We start from the raw sequence: 22,387 nt of genomic DNA, 5'->3' as shown, positions 1-22,387 counted from the left end.
AGTTGAATAAAATATTATTAAAATATTATTTTAAAATTTTAAAAAAATTGAATTATTTATTATATTTTGTATTGAAATTTAAAAAAATTATAATGATTAGATAATATGAATTGAGATAAATTTAATATTCAAACTTACCATTAGTTTAACCCTTTCTCCATCGAGATAATTAATTATACACAAGAATTTTGATTCCTCAACATCATGTTAATAAAGATTTAAAACCCATAATCTTTCATTCATAAATCGCAAATATTGTACGGCTTTGCCAACCTTTTCCATGAGACCTTACAAATTTCTATAAAAGTTTAAATTTTTATTGCCAGAAGACTTCAGAATTCAGACATCTGGACCCACGATAAGGATGGTAAAGTACGTGCCAAAATGAGGGCGGTAGGAGATCGGAGAAAGTAGAAAACTCCAACTCCACGCCAGGGACCCCCACAAAAAAAAAAAAAAAAAATGAAAAGGGGCCGGTACTACAAGACAAATTAGAGAAAAACAAAAAATCCCACAAATATCGAAAGAGGTAGGGGTAGTACTGAAATTCCATCCAAAACCAAGGGCAGTTGTCCAAAACAATTTTAAATATCGTGCCCCCTCCCCCTCCCCACTATCGAGCACGTGATAAGTTGCATTTCCCGAACTTTTTCGTTACGTGACCTAATAGAAGCGCGCCACGTGTCCAACATTTGTGATAAAACGCTCGTTTCAAAGATCTTCTTCCACTGTACAGGCTACAGAGAGCTTCCCAGTTGCAGACTCGTCGGTTCGGAGCTTTATAGTGGCTATTGTATTGAAGCTGCACACTCAAATTCTCAGTCTCTCTTATTATCCTTTGCCCCGCGCATCTAATCGCGTAATCTCTCAAATCCGGAGCTTGGATCGAAATTACGTAGTTTCAATTATTGAATGCGTGTGTGTGTGTGTGTGTGTATTTTTTTTTTAATATATATATATATATATATATACACAATATAATTTTGTTTGATCAATTCTAGATAGCGGTTTCTCAATCGAGCTCAGTTTGGCAGAATTTAACGTCCATATATTTTTTGAAGTTCTAGGATTTATCAGTAGACTATGGAAGGATTATCGACTATAAATGCTGAATTGTTACGATTTTTGTTGCATAGTTTTCGTGCTCCGTTTGGTTTCTAGGCAAATGCAGAAATAAATCAAAAGAAAAAAAGAACATAGAAAAATTAGATTTTTCAATAGGATTAGTGAAATTCAACTGGGCGTAATACGAACAATTATCATGGCAAGTTCTCCAATGAATTTGTAAATCCAAAACAGTGTCAAACACGAGCATCATAGTTTAAATCTTCTTTTCCTTTGTTTTCCCCAGTTTTTCTTAATAACCAAACCGAGAATTAGAGCTCATAATAGGGTAAATTTATGTCCGTAATGGTAGACAAAGTAATTGTTTTGTCTGATCCATTCGTATCCTGTTTAGAATCTGGCACAGTATTTCTGCTTAGCTGTATATATGTTTGTTTTTTTGGAATTCCTTTCCCTTATTGTGCTTTGATTCTTGAATTTCTTCAGAAGTAACGTGTGCATCAACGAATATGAGTAATATCTTCGGCAATAATATACTCCACCAGAGTTTGCTTCGTCCCCCAGTCGTAGAACCTCAGAGTAAACTCAATTCTTCTGGCATCACCGCCAACACTTTGTTTCAAGCTGCGTCCTGGAACCAAGCAGCAGCGCAGACACGGAAGTCACCGCTATCCACGAAATTTCTTGGGAACAATCTGAAAGTGCGGAAGCCAAATTTAGCCATGGGAACACATCGACCTTTGAAATTTAATCTGCGTGCTGTATTAGCCACAGATCCAGCTTCTGAGGTAATCTTTCGATTGCTGAAAATGGCCTCTTATTCTTTTCTGTTTATTGTTGAATGTGGAGGAGATGCTTCCAGCTAGATTTGTTTGTCTCTCCCACTTGCTCGCTCCATACAAATTAAGGTTTGAGGCAACTAGTCTAAAAGGTACCTATAAATATAAACTATTCAAAAGAATAATTAAAACTTTTGGTATTATTAATCAAATTTTGTAGTCCAGTTTTGTTTTATAATGTATTTTTTTTCAACAGATAACAGGTTTAATACATTGGAATGTTTATCTAGGATCTTATTGGGTTTGATTTTACATAATTTCTAAGAAACAACTTTACGTCTAGAATCAATAATCTCATATCTTATGCCCCCTTCAATAATCTCAAATAAACAATACTTACACTTGGAAAAAAAAAAGAAATCTAGCCCTTTTATGTAATTAATATTTCGATTCAGATACTGGTTTCTATTGGTAAATTTTCAAGAGTTAAAATTTTGAGAACAAATGTAGACTATCATCATTAGTAATCATGTCTTGGTTTAGAATGTTTTCAAGATTAAGACATTTTCTCAACCTCTCTTCATTTCAAATTTTAGATTTAGAAATTAAGAACAGCTTTAAAAAAATATATAAAATAATTCAATTAAAAATTTCTGCCAATTGTCTCGTAATCTATTCGCTTTTCACGAAGTATAAATTTTATTTCCATCGGAAGTGCTTTCTATCTAATTAATTAGATGAAAATAAAAATAAAACAGCTGGCTTTCAAATGTCGGATTACTTAATCATTTGTTCATATATAATTTGTACTTTTACAACTTTTTAGCTGCACAATGACTTATCATTAGTTGAAAGACCTTATTTCTTAAGGGATTTAGGTAAGAATATGGTATTTACTATATTTGAATAACCTTTAAGAAAATAAATAAATATGGTGTTCAAAGAAGCTTCCAGTTTGGTGGGGTTCGACGAATGTGCTAGGAATTGAAAACAACTGGCGATTGGGGATGAGGACAGAGTCAAAGAGATTATCTGCCCTTATAGACCATATCTTGCCAAACATTATAATGAAAAATTAAAAAGAAAAGCAAAACCCTTGGCTTCCCCATATATATGCCTAAATAACACCATTTGAAGCATGTATTGTTTTAGTCCTATTTTCCTATCATGATGTTAAGATTTAGATGTTGGATTCATGTATTGAAATATTGAAAATGCTAAACGATTAAAGTCAAGTCCCAAATTATTGAAGCAGTGGTCTTGACTTCAAACGGCAACTCCTTTCTTGAATCTTCTTTTCTTAAATGTTTTTGTGTGTTGGACTAATTTATTGGGGGGTTTTGACCACACATGATAGGGAGTATTGGAATACTGATTAAATTATGCTATGTTAAGTTGCCAGTTTTCTGAAAAGTTTAAGTTAATGGGAGTAAGCGAGTGTAGTCATTTTATTAATATTCTAGTATTCCTTCTCACGCATGGGTCAGACTTTCCCTTAACAAGTGTTCTCAATGTATGAAATATTTTAATTGAAATGGAGATTAAAGAGTAAAATCATGATTCAAGCTCAGATGGACTGCTCTCATACTATATATTTTTTCAATTTCTCTCATACGATGTTAAATAACTAATTATCACAAAATCTTAACAATATGTATTAATGTTGGTGCTTGAGCAACTTGTCTCTCCTTGAGGAAGAAACAACTTTAGCTTAGGATACATGATGTGCAACATGAAAATATCATTTTATAAAAGATTCTCTATGAATGGGGCTTATCATTTCTCCTAGCTGCCCGTTGCATCTCAAAAGGTACTCATCTAATGTATTTGTGTATGGCCTGTTTCTTTCTTATTAGATATTATGCAAACGATGCTTGTTCCAAGTTTGAACCAAGCTTTAGCTAAACAATATGCGAAATCTTGCTCTTGAAATTGATACAGGAATAATTGACACATTTTTTGCGGGATTGTTGGTTGTATATGTGTTTGAGTTAAACAAATTTTGCTTTTGCCTTTGTAGCAGCTTGCAGGAAAATTCAACCTTGATGGAAATATAGAATTGCAGGTATGAAGCTGACTCCAGATACTTGATTTGAGGTTTTACTGAAGTGATTTGTAGGAAAATTATACTGACAGAAGCTTCACTTTTTTAACTATGCAGGTTGGTGTAAGTTCTCCTGGTCAAGGGTCTGTTACACAATTAGATATTCAAGTCTCCTATGGCAGTGACTCTTTAGTTCTTCACTGGGGTCTTATACGTGATAGAAAAGAGTAAGTTCAACTGTACTTGTAATTCATTTCTCTCAAACTCAAGTGTATCATTTTATCACTTTTTAGCTTTTCTATTTTTTTATTATTTATTTATTTATTTTGCATGCTGGGGTGTGGAATAAGATCCAAAGTTTTCATGTAAAATCTGAGACATCTTTCCTCGCAATGTTTTTCCTGTTTTTAGAAAGTGGGTACTTCCTTCTCGTCGGCCAGATGGAACGAAAGTGTACAAGAACAAAGCACTGAGAACTCCTTTCATGAAAGTAAGTTCCAGAGAGCAGCTGCTAATAATTCAACCATAGATGTTTACCATATGACTGACTATTGGTACTCTTTTGAGTAATGTAAATAGACTATTAGATTCCATTTTTTTATTTATTGTTTTTTCTCACTTATCAAAAGAACTTTATTGTTTTCTTTTCCCTCTAGTCTGGCTCCACTTCATTCCTTAAAATAGAAATCGATGATCCTGAAATACAAGCTATAGAGTTTCTTATACTTGATGAAGACCAAAATAAATGGTGAGCTTGTATTACTTCTCTTTTGATTTATTTAGTGGCTCGCAAATAAGATGGTTCAAATTTGATTTGCTTTTTGACTTCATGAATATTTCTGTTATCAGGTATAAAAACAATGGTGAGAACTTTCATGTTAAGTTATGCAAGAAAGAGAAGTTGACGCCAGATGTTTCAGTTCCGGAAGATCTTGTACAGATTCATGCGTATATGAGGTGGGAAAGAAAGGGGAAACAGATGTATACCCCCGAGCAAGAAAAGGCAAGTGAAAGTGCTGAAATCTGAATATAGCTCAAATAATCCATAGCACAAAATTTTTCACCAAATCTTCTCTCTCTCTCTCTCTCTCTCTCTCTCCTATACTGCTCCCGCCTGACCACTTGTTCAAACAATAGGTTCTTACCCCTTGAATCTAGCTTTTCTTCACTATCCAGGTAGAAGAAACATCAAATGTATGAATGTGCCTTAAATTAAAGCCCTCGTCAACCACCTTGATAAAATGTTCTCTACTAAGTGGGGCAGTCTAATTTAGGACACCTTATATGCCTATTTTTTTATTTATTATTCTAGCTAGTTGCCCCAAAAGGCTTTATATGTACAAATCTCACAATTGGAGGAGTTGGTTACTGGCCTGAGAATTGTTTTACCCAGTTCTTAGTTGCCTTGCTCCAACGTCTAGTGAAACAACCATGGGAGAAAAGCTGGATTTTTATCTGGGGATGGAGAAACAGGAAAGCACTCTTGTAATATTTGACATAATGTAAAATCCTGTAATTTCTTGTTAAACATTCCTTTCTTTCCATTGCTTCAGTGAGGTAGCATCTATAGGAGCCCCAGTGACCTATTGCAGAAATAGAATGCAATATCTATGAAAATACGTCTTCCACGCAACCTTGTTATATAAGTGATTTTTTTTAGTATAAATGCCATCTGAAAGATCAACAAAGCTCTTCTTGTAGGATGTGTGAGAAATTTGGTGCCTTGGTATGTTGAAATGTACAAATTTGGGCTTCTTTGTTTTAACCTGTTCATGATGAAATTGCTAGTTTTTTAACAGGTGGAATATGAAGCAGCTCGAACTGAGTTATTGGAAGAAATATCCAAGGGTGTGTCTGTCCAAGACCTCCGTGCGAAGTTGACAAAGAAGAATGATGTTAGAGAAGACAGGGAGCCATCCATTTCTGAAAAAAAGAGAATTCCTGATGATCTTGTACAAATACAATCTTATATCCGGTGGGAGAAGGCAGGGAAACCTAACTATTCCCCAGATCAACAATTTGTAAATTCAAATGCCCTTAAGTCTTATTGGTTCTTTGTAGCTCTTCATTCATTTTAACGGCTTTCTTCTGAAGAAAATGGATGTAATAGATTGTTCATCTGCTTCTTTCTGTCTCAAATGATGTGTGTCCCTTGTTGCTTGTTCTCGTTCTTGATTGGTAAAATGTTCTGACAAACAGAAAGAATTTGAGGAAGCAAGAAAAGAGTTGCAAACTGAGCTAGAAAAAGGTGCTTCTCTTGATGAGATACGAAAGAAAATTACCAAAGGAGAGATACAAACTAAGGTTACAAAGCAACTGCATCACAAGAAGCATTTTGGTGCCGAAAGGATTCAGCGCAAGAAGAGGGATTTAATGCAGCTTATCACTAAATATGCGGCTGAAACTATAGAGGAGCAAGATTTGTTCAAACCAAAAGACTTGACAGGAGTTGAAATTTTTGCTAAGACAAAGGAAGAACGGGATCGTGGTCAAGTTCTGAACAAGAAAATATACAATCTTGCTGATAAGGAACTTCTTGTGAGAAAAGATCTGCTATTGACGTTGTTCTCTTCCAATTTTTTCATTTTCCTACCATTGTGGGGTTTTTCTAATTTTCTCATCCCTTATGTATTATCAAGGTACTTGTCACCAAATCTGCAAACAAAACAAAGGTTCATCTGGCCACGGATTTCAAAGAACCAGTTACCCTTCACTGGGGTTTATCCAAGCAAAGAGCTGGAGAGTGGTTGGTAATATTTCAAATCTGTTCAACGTGAACTTGCTCTGCAAAGATGTTGGAAATTAAAGCCGATAATAATGGTTTCTTGTATATCTAGTGGCTAACTTTTGTGCCTTATGAGATAAAACATATTAACATCTTTCAGGAACCACCTCCAACAGCATTGCCCCAGGGTTCAGTTTCTGTAAACAAGGCTATTGAAACACGACTTACAAGTAGTTCTTCTACAAATCCCCCTTATGAGGTATGCAAGAAATATTTGATTTAATCCTATATGCCTCAATTGTGAATCCTTACGACCAAGTTTCAAAAGATCAGGTGACAACATGTTCAGTCCCATAATTTTCAGGTCCAATACGTAGAAGTAGAGATTGAAGATGACAGTTTTACAGGGATGCCATTTGTTCTTGTTTCTAATGAAAACTGGATAAAGAACAATGGCTCAGACTTTTTTATTGAATTCAGTGCTGGAACCAAGCAAGTTCAAAAGGTTGTTCTCTGTTTCATAATGAGGATCTTTTTTGATTGACTGATTTAGATTTATTTTTGTTTTGCGTTATTTTGTTATTTAATTTTTTATGGGTTTATACCATTTATTTTTTTGGTTGTTGCTCTTTTGCATTCTGCTTCAGATTAGATTACCTTTATAGACTAAATGACTTAGGCTTTCTTCCCATCAAAGGATGCTGGTGATGGCATCGGCACTGCCAAGGGTTTGTTGCATAAAATAGCAGAGAAGGAAAGTGAGGCCCAAAAATCCTTTATGCACCGGTTAGTAATCTCTGACGAATTGTCATCGTATTGGTTTTTATCTTATGCTATTGCATTTATTTGCTGGGTGTAGGCTATTCATGTAGGATCTCGAATAAAATCATTTTCTTATTATTATCTTCGTTGTAACATGATTTGGTCCTCAATTAGATAGATTGAGACTTTTACGTCATGCTGATTTAAGCTCTGCCTCCTTCCCCCACTCGTACCCCACATCCGCCACACATGGAAAACAATTATGCAGATCTTCTATCATTTTATGATCCACATTTTTGTTGAATAAAACCGACTCTGCTTCATCATAATTCTTAGAATTTTTTTCTGTTTATTCATCACTTGACACCACACTTGGTAGTTTTTTTAGAGCTAATAGTGTCTAATCTAACGGAAAAGAAAATTGGAATTTCATATAAAATCTCACTGCTAATTTTATGCTCACTCATATTTTTGCCACTGAGAAGATCTAGGTTCAGTTATCTTTAGATTGTCACTCATATGTTCTTTTCCTCAGATTTAATATTGCAGCAGATTTGATAGATCAAGCCAAAAATGCTGGGGAACTGGGTCTTGCAGGAATGTTGGTGTGGATGAGGTTTATGGCTACAAGGCAGCTCATATGGAATAAAAATTACAACGTGAAGCCACGGTACTACTACTCAAGCATTTAATTGTTCAATTTTATCCATGGTCTTCTACTTGAGATATAGGATAAGTCTTCCTAAATTAAATGAGCTCAATAATCCTTATAATTGGCTCAACAAGTTGAACCATAATCTTCACAAACTCGAGTTCACTAATATCTGCTTCCACATATAATCTCACTTATTGATTTTAATTTTGATAATTTCATTTTCTTTTCTTTGTGAACTAGTTGTCACTTATTGATTGGAATATATGATTTTTCCTTTTTGTTCTATTGGTGCAGTGAGATCAGTAAAGCACAGGATAGGCTTACAGACTTGCTTCAGGATGTTTATACGAACTATCCGCAGTATCGCGAACTTCTGCGAATGATTATGTCTACTATTGGTCGTGGAGGTGAAGGTGATGTGGGACAGCGAATCAGAGATGAGATTCTGGTTATCCAGGTTGATGTGATTTGCTATCTGCTTATCTTTCTATCAAGTCACCAAGTGTCTGAAAATTATAATTTGGTGGGAAATGTTGAATAAATCATATGATTGTGTTTTAACAGGTTTTTTGTTTGCAGTTTTTATTTCCTTTCTCTTGCATGTGAATGGTTAGAACATATGAATAATTTTTGGTTGATCTGCAGAGAAACAATGATTGCAAGGGCGCAATGATGGAGGAATGGCATCAAAAGTTACATAATAATACTAGTCCTGATGATGTTGTAATCTGTCAGGTATTGTGGTTGCTTTTCTGTTTGGAACTTCTCATTAGTTTGCAAACTTTGACTTTTTTTGTACCATTATGTCCCTCCAGGCACTGATTAATTATATTGAAAGAGACTTTGATGTTGGAGTTTACTGGAAAACTTTGAATGATAATGGAATAACAAAAGAACGCCTTCTAAGCTATGATCGTGCCATTCATTCTGAACCAACTTTCAGGAGAGACCAGAAGGATAGCCTTTTGCGTGACTTGGGAAACTACTTGAGAACTCTGAAGGTTGGCTTCATAAACCTTTCTGGTCCTAGCTCCTATGGCATTTATTTTGATCTTTTTTCAAGACGTTAAAACTGCACCCGAATATGCATTCAATATTCATTCAGATTTTGTTGTGTCGTGAATGTATGCTTCCATCTGCTGTTGCTACTCGTTTCAAATGTATGGGAAAGGATATGTTAATTTTCTGATGTTATGCGGCATACCTTTGGGTTGATTGCCTGCCTGTATGTTATGTATCCATATTTGACAATTTGGGTCCAATCATAATTTATATGCAGGCAGTTCATTCAGGTGCAGATCTTGAGTCTGCTATTTCAAATTGTATGGGTTACAAATCTCAGGTATTGTCAGTAACTGGATGGACCAGCTCAACCCTGTGTCTTTTTTCTTAGCATTTGATAGAACTTTTTCACTGAGAAAGAAGATTAAACTTTGGATTTCTTCAGGGTCAAGGCTTCATGGTTGGTGTGCAGATAAATCCCATCTCTGGCTTGCCATCTGGATTTCCAGTAAAGTTTTCAACTTCGTTTTGAACTGTCATTAATGATTTCTATGTGTGTGACAAATTATGAAATTAATTGCATATTTTGTTCATCTCTTTATACAGGATCTGCTTAAGTTTGTCCTAGATCATGTTGAAGATAAGAATGTAGAAGCCCTACTCGAGGTTTGTATGCTGGCAATTACATTTTTTCTGTTTGCCTTTAGACTCTTACCTTACTTTTCTATATTAATATATGTATATATATATAATTTTCCAACACAGGGTTTGCTAGAGGCTCGTCAGGACCTTCAACCACTTCTCTCTAAGAGTCATAATCGCCTGAAGGATCTTTTGTTTTTGGACATAGCCCTCGATTCTACTGTTAGGACAGCTATCGAGAGAGGATATGAGGAGTTGAATAATGCTCCACCAGAAGTAAATCCTGTTCATGATACCAGTTGTTCTGTGCAGTATTCATAACCTCTTAGTGTCTTAGTTCTATCTACTTCAATGAATGATAATAATGATATATCATAATAAATACTTTTGACATGCCAATTTATGCATCATGCAGAAAATTATGTACTTCATTGCTCTGGTTCTTGAAAATCTTGCACTTTCATCAGACGATAATGAGGATCTCATCTACTGCTTGAAGGTAGTACTAACTGAATTAGAATATAATCTAAATTTTAATTACTGACAAATCATTAATGCATACATTGCAGAAGTTTTCAAACTCTTGTTTTGGAACCAAATTGTTCTGTTAAATTTCTCTTGAGAAGCATAGTAAAGTTGAATTGACTTTTTTTTTATTAGTAAAGTTTGAGGGACACATCCAACCCTGTTTTGTATAGTGGAAGGACTGGAATTTTATTGGCAGTGACTAAATAGTACCATTGGTGCAAAATCAGAAGTAGAATGTCTTAACATGTTCAACATGGCATGCTTTTCTAGACAACATGTTTTTCTTTTCAGTATGATCTAATTTTTCTACCACTGCTTATGAAGGGATGGAATCATGCCCTAAGCATGTCCAACAGTAAAGACAATCACTGGGCATTATATGCAAAATCAGTGCTTGACAGAACCCGCCTATCGCTTACAAACAAGGCAGAGCTGTACCAGCGAGTTCTGCAACCATCAGCAGAGTACCTTGGGTCACTGCTCGGAGTGGATCAATGGGCTGTATGTTATAAGTTGTCTTGAATGTCCCAATTGAATGTCCCAATAACATGACATGGCATATACATTGTTTGGCCTCATATTTGCATCTTACAGGTGAATATATTTACTGAAGAAATCATCCGTGCTGGATCTGCTGCTTCATTATCCGCACTTCTTAATCGACTTGATCCAGTTCTTCGAAATACTGCTAATCTTGGGAGGTTAATTTTATTGCCATCATTTAGCCAAATAATCCCATTGAAAGCTCATGTTTTCCTGGCTGTTAACTTGAACGTATATAATTCTTAAAACTGAACTGCAATGTGATTTTACTAGGTAATTGAAAATAATAAAGCTTGAAACGACCATATTGCATTATTCACCAATTACATGCTGTAATATAACCTTCTAATGAAAGTTTGGTTGGTCTGGGACAGTTGGCAAGTTATCAGCCCTGTTGAAGCTGTTGGATATGTTGTTGTTGTGGATGAGTTACTTTCCGTTCAGAATAAATCATTTGAGCAGCCTACAATTCTAGTAGCAAAAAGTGTGAAAGGAGAAGAAGAGATTCCAGATGGTACAGTTGCTGTGCTAACTCCTGATATGCCTGATGTCTTGTCCCATGTATCTGTGCGAGCAAGAAATGGGAAGGTAGTTGACTTTAGTATCATATTTTTCCTCCCTGCAAGTTTTATAGGTAAGTATTTATTAAAATGGCTGACATTTAATTTTCAGGTGTGCTTCGCTACCTGCTTTGATCCCAGTATCCTGGCCGACCTCCAAGCGAGGAAAGGGAAGTTATTGCGCCTAAAACCTACGTCTGCTGATATAACATATAGGTGATATTTGTGTACATTTAAAATATGTTTCTTGTATTTCCGCTATGTGCATGTTGAAATTCCAAATCAGCCATCAGTCAATTTGGAAAATCCCATTATTTTTATTTATGATTCTCTATATGACATATTCTTTTATCTAAATTAGCATCACTAAAATCACTAAAATATAATCTTTCTTTTGTTTTTTATCCCATTTTAGTGAGCTGAAGGAGGGTGAGCTAGTAGATGTGAGTTCAGCTAACTTGAAAGAAGATGCTTCTTCACCTCGTGTCACTTTGGTCAGAAAGCAATTTAGTGGTAGATATGCCATATCATCTGAGGAGTTCACAAGTGATATGGTTAGCCTTCTGAATTTACCTTCCGTTTATGTCCTAGGACTGCCTTGTTTCTTTTTTCTTAGTATCTATGTAGTTAGGAGAAATGAAAATACCAATTCCTTTCTGCTCTTATTAAGTTTGTGTAACTTGCACATAATTGTGATTTTCCTAGGTTGGAGCTAAGTCACGTAATATATCATACTTGAAAGGAAAAGTGCCATCTTGGATTGGGATTCCTACATCAGTTGCTCTACCATTTGGAGTATTTGAGAAAGTTCTTTCAGACAAGGCAAATAAGGTTTTCCTCCATATCAAACTCATGCTTTTCTTGTGTCATACTAAACTACAACTACAATCATTTAGGGTATGTTTGATTAATAGCAATTTAGAGAATGTAAATTTTTATAATTTTTATTTTTATTGATGTCGGGGAACCTCTCCAAGGCAACGCCCCTCGGACCCACCCTTGCAAAGTAAACCCCGGTCCCGTGCACCGCACCCTCGGAAGTTTCTCTATACGGAATTGGTTAAATCACTGCTCTTCACCAGGAGGTGTGGCCCCAAATGATTGTTTGCACTCATTAGGTGTTGCACCTTGAAGGGAGTGATGCCCAAGACCAAGGCCTTCACCACTTGGGGTTAAATAGATGTATTGTTTATTGGGGTTTTTGTGAAAGTAGATGGGAAAATCTGAATAAAAAGTTTTTTTGAAATATGTTTTGTGTTGAGGCTTGTGAAGTGGATAGGTAAAGTTGACAATTTGTTTGAATATAACTTTTTTAGGGTAGTTTTTGCTGCTTCTTTTTTTTTTTTTTTTTTTTCACTAAAAATTGGGCAAATGATTGGGTAGTTTAAATAGATTTTTTTTTCGTTTTTTTTTTTTTTTTGAGATTGAAAGGATGTTTGGATAGAAGGTGAAAATTTGAAAAAAAGAAATGGCAAACCACGGCCTTAATGTCTACTTTCTTAATTGTCAAAAACTTGAGAGGCTCTTTTTCTGCACTAATAGGTTTTTTAAGATGGGAAATTTGACTCTGAATGTTAGCATTGTCCTCAACCTATGGGGAGACCTAAATTTCCTGAGGTGGACTTTAATAAACTCTAAATTTAACAGAATATTAATCACTCTGACTCTATTTTAAATGTAGGAATCACATCAATTATGAAATCTGGAGCTCCGATTGCTCCTGCTGCTGGATATCTTATGTAGAGTTTGCTGTATTCCTCTAGTCTGACAGAATCTCTCTCTCTCCCCCCCCCCCTTCTCTCTCACACTACAGGCAGTTTCTCAGAAGTTGGAGCTTCTGAAGAGAAAGTTAGGAGGAGGGGAGTTCAGTGTACTAAGGCAGATTCGTGAGACAGTTTTACAGTTGGCAGCACCAACCCAATTGGTATGTTTTTTTTTTTTCTTTTTGGCTGGTAGGGCTTTAGGTGTCATGGTTTTTGAAAACATATTCCACAATCCCCCCCTTCCTTACACTGATAATTTATTATATGAAAACCAGTGGGGCATAATTTCTGGTTATTATGATGGAATGATGCGCATATTCCTTTCCTAAAGGCAAATATACGCAAAAAGCTATGATAACAAGGGCAATATTTATAAATCGCATTACTATGCTCTGGGTTCATTAGTTTCCTCAAAACTGCCTCACACCCTTCTACCCTTTTTTTGTGCCGAGTATCCATTTTCTTTTTGGAAAAAAGTTTAATAGTATAATAGTATTGGTAAATGAGTCCCTATATCTTATCTTAGCCTCTTAGTTGTCAGCAAATGAGTCCCTATAAACCTTCACTCGTTCTACTCTTAACCTTTTTTCACTTCTTTTTCCTTTTCTTGGTAAAGATGAAGTTCATCTGTCCCACCAAAAAGAGTAATTCTTCTGGGGCCTTCATGCAGAATAATGTAATATTACTGAGAATTAATAGCTTACATGCAAGACTTATTTTCAGGTGCAAGAGCTGAAAACTAAGATGCAAAGTTCAGGAATGCCTTGGCCTGGTGATGAAGGTGAACAGCAATGGGAGCAGGCATGGATCGCTATAAAGAAGGTAAGGCTGGTTTTTTCTGCACCTAAGTGCAATGTACAGCATGATATGTGAGAGCTCTGATGATCCTCAGTTCAACCATGGGGAGAAGGTGGCCTTGGGTGGATTCCCCGATCTCGTCCTATGGTTGAGCGAGAAAAGTAAGAGAATAAGAATAGAGTGTTCCCCTGACACTTAGCTGAGAGTGGTTGTCTGCATCTGAGTATGTTGCATATTCCTTTTCTATGCGGAAAGTCCCCTGAGGGAGTTGCCACACCACATGTTGCCATCTGATTAGAGGAACCTTGACCATAGGAAATGATTGTTTGTCCTTTAACTAGATATTATCATATTACACACCCGATTCTAAAATTTCAATTTGTCAAGGATGCCTGTATACAAGTTCAGGCATCAGGCAGCTAGTGGGTAGCCAACTGAGTGAGATTTTATTGTATACTTTCTGTTCGGAATGCATCTAGTAGGCTTTCATGACTTTTACCTCATCGATGTTGGACTTTCGCCCTAGGCAATACTATTTTGTTTGAACTTTTGGACCAATTTCATTGGGCTGGGCCCAGTTGGGCCAGATGATATTAGGTATTTTCATATTGATATTTGATTGATTCTAATCAAGTCTTACTTTTCTTTGTAATAAATCTTGAACTACGATGACTTGCTAAAATATTTCATATCTTGTATCTGTAGTGATTTGAGTAATTCTGTTCCGCTGGGCCTACTGTTAGTAGTACATTAACATTACTGTAATGCCTTATATATTTCCATGGAGGTATTCTGGGACATTATATTTGTTCACTGATATTTTACCCTCTTCACTAAGAGCTTGTATATATCTCCTCTCTAGGAGTTTATCCTTATATCCATCCTGCTCTTCAATGGTTTTCTATTTGTTTTTTAATGCTTGGAGGAAATTATACTCTCATCTATTCTCTCGTTTATTCTATCAACGTTTATAGTTCTACATAGCCGAGTAACATATATTTAAGTTATGGATAAAAAAAACATATATTTAAGCAATCATACACAAATGGTTTTGTTATAATGCAAGAAATATGCAACTTTCTCAACCATTTCCATGCAAGATTTCTAATGCTGTGTGATATGCATTGATTACAATACAGGTCTGGGCTTCAAAGTGGAATGAGAGGGCATATTTCAGCACCAGAAAAGTGAAATTAGATCACGATTATCTCTGCATGGCTGTCCTTGTTCAGGAAATCATAAATGCTGATTACGCATTTGTAATTCACACCACTAATCCGTCTTCAGGAGACTCATCAGAGATATACGCTGAGGTATTGCAATGGTACATTTTACTATGGTTCTGATTAAGTAGACGTGTTGATTTATATCTTATTCCTGGGATAGGTTGTAAAGGGACTTGGTGAAACACTAGTTGGAGCATATCCTGGTCGTGCTCTAAGTTTTCTCTGCAAGAAAAATGATCTGAACTCTCCTCAGGTAATATTCTTCCATTGATTTCTCACAGGAGTGTTACATTTGTGGGTATGAGATGTAATAACGAATTGCTGGGTTATCTTGATGATGGCACATTCTGTTGCACAGTTAAATTAATTATTTCGTATTGTGTAGCTTATACTGCTGTATAGAAATGCATCTCTTCAAACTTGACACTGTTCACATAAACGTGGATATTTTCCAGGTGTTGGGTTACCCAAGCAAACCCATTGGCCTTTTTATAAAGCGGTCTATAATTTTCCGATCGGATTCCAATGGTGAAGATCTAGAAGGATATGCTGGTGCTGGTCTTTATGACAGGTAAACTCTTACAACTCCCCCCTACACTGCTACAATAGACTGCCATGGCCAGATGACGTGTTGTCACTGGCTGACCATTATGCAGTGTCTCATATTTACAATAGACTTGATAAAGAACAACATCAGGGAAATATAGATATGACTTTGAGTAAATCTGATGCATGCAAAATTGGCAATCGAATTCAAAATTAGGTCTTATTTTGGACCATATTCAGCCAACATCCGCTTCAAGACTTTTTTGTATTGCAAATTTATATCATGCGATAATCAGGAAAGATGTAGCCTGGTTCATAGATATTCGCACATGAATCAATTTCCTTTCTAGGGTTTGGTAAAGTTAAAGTAGAATCTCTGTAGCTTTAAGGAGATCATAAAAAAACCTCTCCATCTCTTCCAAGTGATTTTTTTTCTCTTCCCGCAGATCGGTATAACCCTCCCATCTCTGGCTCCACCCCCCCTCCCCCTGTCTGGCCAGCACCGGATCTGTCCATCGGTTTTTCCCTGTTTTTCTTTTATTTTCTGTCCATAGCACAAAGATGCGTCGATCTGCTGCCTACCGCCTCCTACGACTACCACGCGCCCCACCACCAGATTCTCTAGCTGCTGATCTGTCGGACGGCAGAAGAAAACCAACCAAAAGAGAGGCGCATACGTCTTACGTGCGGCTCACACTGTGCGTGAGTGTGCCACCGCCACACCTGGCACCATCGGGGTTAGCGGATTTGAATCTCTTAGATCTGACTATCACCTTCTTTCCAAGAGTGGCGTGTGATCTACATGCGCCTCCATAGCTAGTGTCCATCATTTGCCGGCGAATCGACCCTTCTTCCGGTTGTTACTTCCCTATGTTCCCATTTTCCCTAACCAAGGATCAAGATAAAATGGTCATGGAAGTCTCCTTCTAGTCCAGACCAGTAACAGCACATAACAATCCACTGTGACTTCTAGTTGTAGTTTTATAGTCTGTTTATCAGACTGTAAAAACCACTTCAAGCGGCTTCCCCTTTGTGGGAAATAGGTGGGAGCCAAATCTTTGCCTCCAGATCCCTCTGTTTTATTTCTCGTGTTGTATGTGTTGGTTTTGAACATTCATCTCATTAAATCTTGTATCTTGTAACTGCTTAATTTATCTATGAAATGCTTCCTCCTTACTTTCTTGAGGAGGAAAAAAAAAAAAAAAAATCATTTCTATATCAGTCACATGATTAATTCTTTCTTTTTCTTTAGTGTACCAATGGATAAGGAAGAGAAAGTTATGCTGGACTACTCATCTGACCCGCTGATGATTGACGGGAACTTTCGGCACTCGATCCTCTCTAGCATTGCTCGTGCAGGTAGTGCCATTGAGGAGCTGTATGGGTCTCCACAGGACATTGAAGGCGTGATTAGAGATGGAAAAGTATTCGTGGTCCAGACGAGACCTCAGATGTGATTCCTTTTTTCGCTTTCTCTCTCTCTTTCATTTCTTGTTAAAAACCATATAGATCTTCCTGATTGATTTTTCTAAATGAGAAAAACCATGCAAAGCACGACCTGAGGAAAAGAAGGAAGAAATAAACTAGGAAAAAAAATGAACGAATGGTCAAAGAAGTTTCTCGCGAATAAAGGATGGGGCTTAGAAACTGAACAATGTAATTAGTTTATAAATAACTGTGTCTGTGATATATTGTTCATTATCGATCTTATTGGAATATGTATAAATATATGACTGTTGGGGTAACGTCCTCTCAAATTTGCGTATTTTAACCCGTATTATAGCATCCCATAATGGAAAAGGGATGTCCACAAGTTTTTGTACATATCTGAGCGCTTCAAGCGGGAGAGATATAGATATTGAGTCATGCGGCATTTATTACAAATTTAATGCAAGCCGGATTGCTGTTTGGTTAACTAAATATGTTTATATCTCACTTATTTTATGTCATAAGTTCAGGTAAAACCACACAAAAGGGAAAATACTTTATTCTATACATGCAAAATCACACATTCCATCATCACTCAAAAGCCAAATCAATGTTTCCTTGTATGCCATGGGCATCCCTCTGCAGTAAAACCTGAGACATCGATCCACACTTCATTTAAGCGTCCAGAAAGGTGATTCGAAGCATTGTATTGGGCAACGGAGTAGTAACTTCTATCTTCCAGTATTGCTCCCTTTCCAGTAGTGTTTATCTAGGCTCCTTACAAGAGCTTCAATCTCTTTATTAATGTTATCATCCTTTGCACACTCAGAAAACTTTTTAACCGCAATGCAATGGCTTCTCCACTAATCAAACCGCAAATTCAGGTCAGGATTGGGCTGTTGAGTGTTTCCCACATATTTAGCAGGGAGATAAAGCCTCACAAAATAGTCAGCACCGAGGGATGATGACGAGGAGTTGATAACGCTTGTTAATAAAGGAGCAGTTATATATCATGATCCGAGACTGGTCGAGGTTACCACCATGAATGTACGGATACAACCTGATAAAAAGCAAGTAGCACGAGTTATTTTGCCCTGTTTGAATTTTCTTTTGAGAGAGTGTAACATAGGCGAAAGCAAAAGGATGATGAGGTCCCCATGTTGCCTCAACTTCGTCCTTTATCTTTCAAACTTAAAAGAATCACGAGATTCCAGTACCTAATTAATTGGGCTAAAAAAAGGTAAACCTGTCTACTTGGACTAGCGTGACATGACTGACCATACATGGAATATTTTCTTTAGTTGAGAATTAACAATGTAAAGCAGAAAGGTGGCGTCCTTGCAAGTGGAAAGAGGAATATTAACAAAAGTAGCTCAAGTAATTAAAATCTACATAATTGATAGTTAAAGCTGAATGATATATGCAGGTTCCATTGAAAATCACACAAGATTAGAGGACTGACAGGAAGATCTTCATGTTTCCATTTTTGCGTATTAATTAAAGCGTCGGTGGCTTCAATTCCATCACTTTCATATATATTTTTTCTTAATGCCCACATCATATGTTTGTATTATGTTCCTCCAATATTGAATCTGTAGAAGGAGAGTTTCGTAAATCGCTCTGATAGTGCAACTCAAATGGGTCCTGCAGGAGCTCAGACCATGTGCTCTGATTATGTGGGAGCTCGACACCGGAGGATGTGATCAGCATCAACAGCGAGCACTTTGCTCGGGGCACGCATTTTGTTGAGATATGAGTTAAGGTCCTCACATCCAGAGCACGAGTGATAGCACTAAGGGTGGTTTGGATTTAGAAATAGGTTAAAATAGGTTGAGATGATTTGTGAATAGTAGAATAAAAGTTGAATTATTTATTATATTTTGTGTAGAAATTTGGAAAAATTATTTTAGGATTTGAAAAAGTTAAATTGTTTATTATATTTTGTATGAGAATTTGAAAAAGTTGTAATGATGAGATGAATTGAGTTAAGATGAGTTGAGGTGTGTTTTGAATGCAAACAAGACCATGTGCTCATCCTCTGCGGCAAGCAAGGCACTTTTGTTCGTGTTCCAAAAAGGCAAGTGCTCGTATTGTGACCAACTGCTCATTTTTTTTTCCGATTGGTCACGAGTTGTTTATGCGTTTTAAATATTGAAGCTATTTTTTTAAAATATAGCGGGTATTTTTAAATGAAGCTTAGTATTTTAAAATTTTTGAAATATTTTGAAAGTCCAAAATTATTTTAAATGGGGTACTTTTAGTGTTATTGAATCAAGCCAAATTTTCAAGTAAGCCTCTTTATATTTTTGGAGTCCCAAAAATGATATATAGTTTTAGAAAATTATTTTTATTTAAATGATTTTAGTTCTTTAAGAGTATTATTGAATATTTCTTATTTTATTTTATGTTAAAAATTCCATTTATTTAGATGGTTTTATTTCTCTTAAAAATATTTAGTAAGCTTCATTATTTATTTTATGATAAAAAATATTATTTTTGGGACTAAGAAAATAAAGTTTGATTTTAAATAAAGTTTCATTTCATTTTCTACCTATTTTACTTAGTTTACTTTCATCCTTTTAAGTGTTTAAATATTCACTGTTGGATTAAAATTAGAGATTCTTAGATGAAGGGCTAGGATTAAATCCCTCCCCTCCAGCTGACACCCCCTCCCGTGAGACTCTCTCTTCTTCCTAGCTCATCTCCACCTCAAGAAGCCACTGTCGTCGCCGACGCTACCCACCAGCACCACCCTCCTGACATCGCCCGTCCCCTCCACCTCCGATCCCTTTCCTCCTTCGGCTCTTCCCCAGCCCACGTGTCAAATACCCTTCCTTGTTGATGGCCAATCTGTGTTGGTTGTAATCTGGTAAAAGGAAAGACAAGCACACAATGGAAACAACAATACAAGAATGGCACAGAAGGTGTTTGATGGAAAAATTGATAGATAAAAGCATTGTCACGCCGGGCTAGTTCGAGGCAGCCCTTCCTCCAAAATGGAAGCCAGAAATTTAGTACAATTCCAGATGGGATTCCCTTGTTACAATTTTCCTCATATACGCAGTGCACTACCCATGTTCCTCTTCAGTACCAGACTCTTTAATTTTGCTAAACTCACCTACACAGACGCAATACTGAAATAACAATAATAAAACACACCGTTTGGGTATTTTACCAAAATGCTGCATAGGACACAACTAGGACACAATAGTAATAAACACGACAACGTTTATTAAACGAAAATTCCTAAAGCTTTAATGAAGCGCCTCGTTTCACCTTAGGTTCATAACAATTCCCTCCCCTTAAAAAATATTGTCCCCAAGGTTTAGAGTATTGATAGTTCTATGAATACGCTGGCATATGAAGCTTTCCACCATTTCTTTTCATTTTTCTCTATCAAAGGGCCTCAAAAGTTGTTCCTCTATCAAATGATTTTCCCCCATCTTAAGTAGACTAATAGCCCAACTAACTTTGTAAGAATCTTGATCTGGGACTTGGGCATCCCTCTCTTGTTTTACGGCTTCCCAGTTACTCGAATAAAAAAAATTGACAAGCTCTTCCTAGATCTGTGCAAGTCTTGGCTGCCAAACACATCACGTTATCAAGCGACCCACTACACCATTAGGTTGTCACCTTAAAGTGGATATGATGCAATGTACATACCTTGCCGTGAATTTTAAGAACTGTACATAATTGTGAGAAAGAAGACTCATCGAAGTGATGTCAACCATGAACTTCAGAATTGCAGTAAGCATCTTCACTGTAATTGCCTTATCCATGTAGTCACAAAGCATACACTGCACAATGCTAACTTCCGAGATGATTTTTAAAGCAAAAAATGACGTTTCAAGCATTTGAGCCCCCAATATAGCCTTCCGAGAGTCCTCAGATGTAAACAAGTTTCTTATATGCTTGGCTATTCCTATGGCGATGGAATAATCCTCCTTAAAATGCAACTGTTGTTTTCCATTGTCATTTTTCCATTTATCTAAAATTTTTCCAAAGCACTTAGATTTCTTCCTTTTTGCAGAGGAAACATAGTTCTTTGGTGCTTCAATTCCAATTTTTATATGGCAACGAAGGACAACTTTTTTAGATTGCCCTTCCAAATTGTCAGATATACGGCTACAACTAATAACAAGGTCCGTACATTCCTAAAAAAAAAACCCAATGGTATCATTTGGAGAAATGGTGGAAACAATGTTAAGTATAGAAAATTGAGCACATATAGTAGATGCAGCAGTAAACAAGAACCTCACTTTTTTACAAATAGCTCCTTGAGGGCGTTTTTGCAACATGGCTCTTTTGCTAGACTGTAAAAGAGCCATGTTGCAAAGGTAGACAGTAACAAATGTAACATATGAAGATGGCGTGCAAGCTAATGTCAATGCTAAGAAATCATCATCTTTTATAAGAGTATCTTTGTAGATGTATTGAAGCAAGGCCATAACAACCTTGGCTTCCGTATGTGCAATAACTATTTCAGTATTATCTCCATCATTCTATGCAGCCAAAACTTCAACTTCTTTCTCTAATTCCAACCTCTCCTCATCACTGCTTATGACAGCCACTAGTGCTAACTTATCAAAAGCTTCAATGTCCCTTGTGAGATGAAAAATGTCCATGTGGTTAGGTATTGCAAGTTCTCGGCACCCTATTGCAGTGAGAAGTGCAGACTTCCCACACCCATTTAATCCAAACAATCCATAACATCTACTGAAGTAATTAGCAAAAGTCTCTTTAGACATTTCACCGAACAACTCCCAAGCCACATGAGCACTCCCCACAGCAGTAACTCCATAGTCCATTATTGGCATCAGGCTCTCAACTTGGCTAATCCTAAAAAGGTCCTTAAGTTGCCTGGGTTGAGAAAGCACAAGCTGTAAACCTTCTTCAATTTCCATCAATGTAGCTAACGAAGGCTCCACATCAGCATCATCACCTACTCCGAGAACAGTAACAAGCAGTTTTGCACCATTATCAACTGGCTCCGACCACTTCCTAGACACATGGTGAAGCCCTAAGTCAAGCTTATAAAAATTCAAATGCTTCTGGGCCTCACTCGCTGCTTGCCCAATAGAATCCTGGTCCGCCTTAGAGTAATCCGACCCTATGGAGGTGAATATTGGGTTATCGAAACCGTAGTCAACCCCGTAAATAGAGTACACAATTGTATGCGATTTATGCGCCTCCAGTGGTGACGAAATGGTCAGCCTCGTCGCTTTATCCCTATTCAACACATAAACAAGTTTCTGTTTCACACAAGCCCTAAACATCCCTTCCACAACAGCGATTGTGGAGAATGCCCATCAACTCCCACA

General features: G+C 36.7%; 1 protein-coding gene across 3 annotated transcripts; it reads left to right on the top strand.

Annotated features, from left to right (window-relative positions):
- The first annotated feature begins 697 nt into the window (after positions 1 to 697).
- On the top strand, positions 698 to 17,448 carry LOC121256438 (alpha-glucan water dikinase, chloroplastic). Of its 3 annotated transcripts, none has more exons than XM_041157235.1 (34): positions 698 to 859; positions 1,552 to 1,853; positions 3,865 to 3,909; positions 4,006 to 4,115; positions 4,300 to 4,378; positions 4,545 to 4,636; positions 4,738 to 4,891; positions 5,688 to 5,909; positions 6,088 to 6,426; positions 6,528 to 6,638; positions 6,774 to 6,872; positions 6,978 to 7,118; positions 7,311 to 7,399; positions 7,911 to 8,045; positions 8,325 to 8,487; positions 8,676 to 8,765; positions 8,846 to 9,031; positions 9,310 to 9,372; positions 9,478 to 9,540; positions 9,639 to 9,698; positions 9,798 to 9,950; positions 10,090 to 10,173; positions 10,527 to 10,703; positions 10,797 to 10,903; positions 11,120 to 11,333; positions 11,418 to 11,521; positions 11,721 to 11,859; positions 12,011 to 12,136; positions 13,119 to 13,229; positions 13,792 to 13,890; positions 15,006 to 15,179; positions 15,253 to 15,345; positions 15,548 to 15,663; positions 16,891 to 17,448. In XM_041157235.1, exons 2-34 carry the CDS (start codon positions 1,575 to 1,577, stop codon positions 17,093 to 17,095), a joined length of 4,422 nt encoding a protein of 1,473 aa, XP_041013169.1. In that variant the 5' UTR covers positions 698 to 859; positions 1,552 to 1,574; the 3' UTR covers positions 17,096 to 17,448. The 3 variants fall into 3 exon arrangements, with proteins under 3 accessions (XP_041013169.1, XP_041013170.1, XP_041013168.1); XM_041157236.1 differs by having other exon boundaries at positions 726 to 891; positions 3,868 to 3,909; XM_041157234.1 differs by having other exon boundaries at positions 726 to 891.
- The last annotated feature ends 4,939 nt before the right edge of the window (positions 17,449 to 22,387 follow it).

The sequence above is a fragment of the Juglans microcarpa x Juglans regia genome, chromosome 3D (genome assembly GCF_004785595.1).
Source record: "Juglans microcarpa x Juglans regia isolate MS1-56 chromosome 3D, Jm3101_v1.0, whole genome shotgun sequence".
Taxonomy (NCBI): Eukaryota; Viridiplantae; Streptophyta; class Magnoliopsida; order Fagales; family Juglandaceae; genus Juglans; species Juglans microcarpa x Juglans regia.
The sequence above is the reverse complement of the archived record's forward strand: the minus strand, read 5'-3'. Positions and strand labels throughout refer to the sequence as shown.

Excerpts from the sequence above, each read along its gene's own strand:
- LOC121256438 (XM_041157235.1), top strand. The coding sequence starts at position 1,575 with ATGAGTAATATCTTCGGCAATAATATACTCCACCAGAGTTTGCTTCGT. Across the intron at positions 13,230-13,791 it reads TGGCAGCACCAACCCAATTG|GTGCAAGAGCTGAAAACTAA; the intron begins GTATGTTTTTTT and ends ACTTATTTTCAG. Across the intron at positions 13,891-15,005 it reads CATGGATCGCTATAAAGAAG|GTCTGGGCTTCAAAGTGGAA; the intron begins GTAAGGCTGGTT and ends ATTACAATACAG.